This window comes from Rhinopithecus bieti, unplaced genomic scaffold (assembly GCF_001698545.2).
Source record: "Rhinopithecus bieti isolate Rb0 unplaced genomic scaffold, ASM169854v2 scaffold_14549, whole genome shotgun sequence".
In the NCBI taxonomy this organism is placed as follows: domain Eukaryota; kingdom Metazoa; phylum Chordata; class Mammalia; order Primates; family Cercopithecidae; genus Rhinopithecus; species Rhinopithecus bieti.
In genome coordinates this window covers 1,096,642-1,103,356 of record NW_016808027.1, presented here as the reverse complement: position 1 = coordinate 1,103,356, position 6,715 = coordinate 1,096,642, and the positions used below count along the sequence as shown (strand labels likewise).

The following is a 6,715-nucleotide window of genomic DNA, read 5'->3' as shown; positions in this document are numbered from 1 at the left end:
GAGAAAGAGGAAGGAGAGGAGAGGAGAGAAAGGTTGGTTGTCAGGGACTGCACTGGGGTCGAGGAGGAATGCTAATGGGTTCAGGGTTTCTTTCTGGGGTGATGAAAATGCTCTAAAATTGGACAGTTATGGTGGATATACAACTAAAACCCACTGAATGTAAAATGATGAATTTTATGGTATGTGAATTATATCTCAATTTTTAAAAGTAATGCTTTATATGTAATAAAATTCAGCATTGGTTACAAAATTTAAAGGTCATAATTGGTTATCTTTATTTGCTTGAAAAGGTTTCATGTTTTCTTGAGTATAAGAAGGAAATGCTTTTAATCAGCTAGAAAATAGGTGACTTGATCGTTCAGGTAACAAAATGTCATTAAATTTTCCTTAATAATCGCCTTAAATTGTTGCATTGAACTACCTTTTTACCAGTTAATTGGGTATTGGTAGCTGCATATATGTTTAAGTTGGAGTTCTCAAAATTCTGTGAAACCAAGACAGAGAGAAGAAACTCTGGATGCTGAATCTAATGTTTGATCAGTGGCATTTTAATTGAGATCAGTTTTCTGTAATTGATAAACTCAATGCAATAGCCTCTCTTTCCTTAATCCATAAGGTAGGTCGGAAGTATTTGGAGGTTTTTTCTCCTAATGATGCCATTTTTAAAACAATTGCTATTAAAACAATATGATTTATATGATAGATTGCAAAATTTGCATAAATTTTAAAGCTACACATGTGACTCCAGTGAACTGTATTTTTTGGATTGGCTGTTGACCCCTAGAGCCCTGGAGATGCATGTTTACTCTCTTATGCAATTTGGGATATTTGAGAGGCACTGATACTTGAGAACAACAGTGGAAAATGCAAGAGTATGCCATCATTGGAAAGGTGGATTCCACCGTTCGCATTTTCCATTCAAGTCTTCAGGAAAAAGAAAAGTGTAAATAGATTGCATTTTACACTTTGGTCCATCACCTACACCTTCAAATAATACACATTATTTATAAATTATTATACTAAGCTATGCATAATAGCCAAGACTATGATACCAGTTTTTTTCTACACTGTAGAAGGTTTAAGCTATTATAACAACATAGAACCAAAACTACTTATTGAAGCGCCTCCAGCTATTGACAGCTTTCTAATAGTATTTTGTGACTTCACTTGTGAAAAGCTATCACTAAGTACAGTGTGAAGGCTAGATGACATGCTTCTATAGTTCCTCAGATGGCTAGGCCTTTTTGCATTTCTTAGTTCTCCCTGTTGCACAGTAGTCGTTCTTCAGCTCGGTGTAGGGAAAGGGTTAAGGACTTTGAGGAGTTAAACTGACTTCCGTTCAAATCCCAACTCTTACCTTTTCTGTCAGTGTTACCTTGGATAAATCATTTAACCAATACTGATCTCTTTTAATCCTTATAATAATCTTGTAAGTATTATCTCAGGTGTAGAAAAGACTGACTTTTAGATAAAATAACTTGCCCAGAGTGAAGCGGGATTTGCACCAAACTTCCTTGAATCCAAAATGTCTTTAAATTTTATCATTAAGGTAGTAGTGAGATATTAAGGGTATCCAGGCATTAAAAGATAGAATATATGGAAAGTAAAGGTCTTAGCTACAAATCGTTGTCACCATTTGTAAACTGTGTATTGTTGGGAAACATCTTGTAATCCTTCTGATTATTGATTTTCCTCATCTGAAAATGAAAAGGATGATACCTCATAAGGTTGTATGTGTTTTTTCTAAGCCTTGCTTTTACTATCATTTAGCCTGGGGGCTGTGATACAATGAGGGATTAGCAGGAGGCAGAAATGAAAAGTTACAGTTAGAGTGGTAGTTGGAAAGGAGGAATGTTTTCTAAATAGTCCATGAGCTCCTTTTTGCCCCTGCTCCTAACATATTACCTGGCACATGGTAGACTGTCAAAAGAATGATGTATTAATATTGCATGATGGGGTCATATGTCGTCTGCTATACTCTATTTATAGATAAACTTAAAGTCAATTTGGACTCAGAACAAGCAGTGAAAGAAGAAAAAATAGTGGAGCAGCCTACAGTATCTGTCACTGAACCAAAGCTGGCAACTCCTGCAGGCCTGAAAAAATCCAGCAAAAAAGCAGAGCCTGTTAAGGTGCTGCAGAAGGAAAAAAAAAGGTAGGAAAATGTTGTTGCTTGTTGGGGAAGAGTCTCTACTGGGGGTGAAAAGGTCTCTTTGGGCTTGACAGCAGGCAGTTTTCAGTTAAGTACTAAATCCCACTTAATGCCTTAGGGATACAACTATACAACCGAAATGGAAAGAGGAGCCCACTAGCTTATCTAGTGGAGTAGAACTGTGGAATCAGCCAGTTTGGATGATTTAAGGACCAAAGTCATTTTTTTGGCCTTATTGATCTAAATTGATTGTTAGTTTTTGTTTCAAATTTGTGGACATGGCATAAGTGTGTCTAATTGTGTGTGTGTGTGTTTCACTTCAATTTGCCAAATGAAGGGTTACTGTTTCCAGTCAAATTTAAGAGAAAAGTTCTTTGTTTTCTTTTGTATCAATGAGTTTATTTTCAAGTGGTAAAATGTAATTAGAAAAGAAAATAAAAAGCACATAAGCTATTAAAACTAGATCCAGGAATTGGAGACACTACCTCATAGTTGGTAGAATTAGTCTGTTGAAAGAAATTCTAAAGGACACTGTCAACCCTGATAGGCCTAGAAAGACAACTTTTGTGGCAAGGTTGGGATTACTCTCGTTGAAAACATCAACAAAATGGTGAAATTTTAGAGGGTTAAAGCTCTGTCCAGTGGGCCTCACCTCCTGGGAACATATGACTTGTATGGATAAAAATGTTCCCAACCATGAGTACATCACTCACTGTTGATGCTTATTGCCAGGAATGCATTCAATATTTCACTACTAAATGTGATGTTAAATGTAGATTTTTAATAGATACCCTTAACCGGATTGAGGAAGTTGTTTTCTGTTCCAAGGTTGCTAAGAGGTTTTATCATGAGTGGTTATTGAATTTTGACAGATGCTTTTTTGAATTTATTGGATGCTCAGATGGTGTTTTTATTAATGTGGCGAATTAGGCCAACCTTGTGTTCTTGGGATAGACTCCACTTAGTTATGATGTATTATCCCTTTTTATATATTGCTGGATTAAATTTGTTAATATTACACTAAGCATTTGTTGCCTGTGTTTATGAGGGCTATGGTCAGTTACTTTCTTTTCTGGTAATGTCTTTATCAAGTTGCTGTGTCAAAATTGTGCTAACTTCATAAGATTAGTCATGCACTGCAAAACAATGTTTGGGTCAACAATGGGCCACGTATATGACAGTGGTCCCATAAGATTATAATGGAGCTGAAAAATTCCTATCGCCTAGTGACATCATAGCTGTCATGACATGGTAGTACAATACTTTCCTCACGTGTTTGTGATGATGCTGGTATAAACATACCTACTGTGCTGCCAGTCATGTGAAAGTATAGCATATATATTAATAGTTATGTATACATAATACTTGATAATAAAAATGACTGGGCTACTATAATTACTGCACTATACTTTTTATCATTTTAGAGGACAGTAGTCTTTCTACTTAGAAAAAAAAGTTGACTGTAAAATAGCCTCAGGCAGTTGTTAGGAGATATTCCAAAAGAAGGCATTGTTATCATTAGAGATGACAGCTTCATGTGTGTGACTGCCCCTGAAGAAGACCTTCCAGTGGGACAAGATGTGGAGGTGGAAGACAATGATTCTGACCCTGTGTAGGCTGAGGCTGACGTGTGTTTGGGTCTTAGCTTTCAACAAAAAATGTTTAAAAGTAAATACAAAATTTTAAAACAGAGAAAAGCCTATAGAATAGGGATATAAAGAAAATATTTTTGTACAGCTGTACAATTTTTTGTGTTTTAAGCTGTTAGTACAAAAGAGCCAAAACGTTATAAAATTGAAAATAAAGTTACAGTAAGCTGTTTATTATTGAAGAAAGAAAAACATTTTAAAATAAATTTAGTGTTCCCTGAGTATCCAGTGTTGATAAAGTCTACAGTAGTGTACAGTAACATCCTGTGACCTTCACATTCACTCACTGCTCACTCACTGACTCAGCCAGAGCAACTTTCAGTGCTGAAAGCCCCATTCATGGCAAGTGCCCTATACGTGTGTACCATTTTTAATCTTTTTTATACAGTATTTTACTATCTTTTCTCTTTTAGATGTTTAAATACACAAATACTGTTGTGTTACAGTTGCCTACAGTATTGAGTACAGTAATAATGATGTACAGGTTTGTAGCCTAGGAGCAGTAGACTAGACCATCTAGGTTTGTGTGAGTAGACTCTACAACATTCACACAGTGAAATCACCTAGCAATGCATTGCTCAAAATGTGTCCCTGTCATTAAGTGATCCATGACCGCAGTTGGGAGAAGTTTCCTCTGTTTTCTGAAGGAGTTTATATATACGTACATATTTTTCAAATGTTTAATAAAATTTACCAGTGAATCCAGGGCTGGATTTTATTTGTGGGAAAGGTTTTTTATTGTGAATTTGATTTAACTAGAGCTGTTCAAATTCTCTAGTTCTTTTGGATCAGTTTTGACTGAGTTGTGCTTTTAAAACTCAAAGTTTGATCTAAATTGCTGAGTTTATTGGCATAAACCTGTTCATTATATAACCTTATTCTTCGAGTTTGTAGAACCTGTACTCAATACAGATTTCTTCACTGTTTCATTCCTGATTGGTAATTTATATTTTTCTGTTTTCAAAATGGGTTTTATAAAAAGCTTATTAATTTTATTAATCTCTTTCCCACAAATAACAACGTTGGCTTTGTTAATTTTCTTTTTTTTATCTCATTGATTTCTGTTCTTATCTTTATTATTTCCTTTTACTTTGGGTTTAATTGTTCTTTTTCTAGTTCAAGGTAGAAAGGAAAGTTGGTATTTCAAGTTATATAAGACATAAGGTACTTGATGGCAAAGATTATGTCTTGTATATATTTGTGTCTCTAACATTCAGTAGGCCTTTGATAAATTAGTTGTTGGTTGCATGAGGAGTGTGATGGAGTATCCATTCATCCTGAGGAGCTAAATAATGTCACGGCAGAGTCTAGGTTTTTTTTTATTATTATTATTATGTCATTAGAATCACCTTAAAAGGATATCTCTGCCTTTGCTCATATTGTTCTTTCTCTTTAAAATATGTTTCCCCTTTCTACATGATGAACTTCTACTTAGCTTTTAAGTTTTCCAAATATGAATTATATTCCATAACATTTTATTTGTCCAGTTAAATCTACCACATTGCCTTATAGCCAGTGGTGCTTGCCAGAGCTTCTTGAAAACAGTATTTTCTTCTGTATCATTGTATTCTCAGTGGCCAGCAAAGAGCCTTGTATGTATGTAGTAGCTGCTTATTTAATGCTTGTTGGATAATTGAAAGTCCTATCAGGGAATTAAGAAGGAATTTGGAGAGATTTTTGATAACCTGGTTGTAGCTTCCAGCAGTTTCTAGAAAACTCTAGAAATTTTTTATTCAAGTCACCTCATAAAGTGACCTAGTTATGGGTTAGCAGAGTATCCTTAACAAGAGTCCTTATTGGACTATTTGGCTGTACTTTTCTACCCTCTGGAATTAAGACCACGAGTTATAAAGCAAAACCCATAAGAGCATGTGAATACTTACATTTTTGTTATGTGTAACAAGCTTAATTTATTTCTGGATGACAACAGGGGGAAGCGAGTAGCGTTATCTGATGATGAGACAAAGGAAACTGAAAACATGAAGAAAAAAAGGAGAAGAATCAAACTTCCTGAATCTGATAGCAGTGAAGATGAAGGTGGGCATTACCAGTCATTTTTGGTTAGGGAGATCAATTCTACTTTTAATGTTCAAGGAGCTAAAAAAGTAATGGATTAAGGATCACAATAAGAGTAGTAATTCTAGCATTGAGAGACACCATAGCACCTCTTCCTGTTTGAAATTTGCGTTAGCCTTTTGACTAGAACCATGATCTTTTGTCAATTTGTCAAAATAACACAGAGGGAAAGAGGATAAGAATTATTATTGTACACACTATCTAAGACTTTTTCTTTTCTTTTCTTTTCTTTTTTTCTTTTAAGGGGAGGATATTCCTTTGGCTACCTTCATGTGAGTCTTTTAAGAATTGTGACATTCTAGGCAGCCAGGATATTATTGGTGGTGGTCCACACAGGTAAAACTAGGGTTAACTGGAACAACCTGCAGTGTCATTGTTGGAAGGGAATGACACTGTGGACCCTTCCAGTTTTAGGCTGTGGGCAGTGTAAGATAAGCAAACCTCATAAGGGCAAGAGTCTTACCAGGAACATTAATATGCTTTTTAAAAAATATCAAGTATTTTGAAGAGCCAAGATCTTGCCCCAAATTGTATAAAGTATATAGAAAAAGAAGGAGGGTAAAAAGAAAGTTAAATGGGTTGAACTGATATGCTGGTGGATGACTCTACCTTGAAAAGCCCACTTTGAGACACAGTGGTGAAAAGTTTGAACTGCTCTAATCAATTGTCCATGAATTCATGGCATAATGGGTATAAAACATTTTAGGTAATGAGGGGAAATCTAGTATAAAGTATTTCAGCATCACATGAAGATATAGAGACAAACACAAACAGATACTAAAAGGGAGAGTAAAGAATAATAATGAATGCAAAAAAGGAACCTACTGTGCTATCAATG

General features: G+C 35.2%; 1 protein-coding gene across 4 annotated transcripts in view; it reads left to right on the top strand.

Moving 5' to 3' along the window:
* The window catches only part of POLD3 (DNA polymerase delta 3, accessory subunit), a 68,104-nt gene that overhangs the window by 40,188 nt on the left and 21,201 nt on the right, over window positions 1-6,715 (top strand). For all 4 annotated transcript variants that reach the window (XR_001887876.1, XR_001887875.1, XM_017885283.1 and 1 more), the window contains exons 8-9: window positions 1,990-2,155; window positions 5,732-5,838. Coding sequence is in view for 2 of the 4 variants with exons in the window: in XM_017885283.1 (XP_017740772.1) it covers window positions 1,990-2,155; window positions 5,732-5,838 (273 nt within the window). In the remaining 2 variants the exon portion in view is untranslated. The remainder of the gene's footprint in view (window positions 1-1,989; window positions 2,156-5,731; window positions 5,839-6,715) is intronic.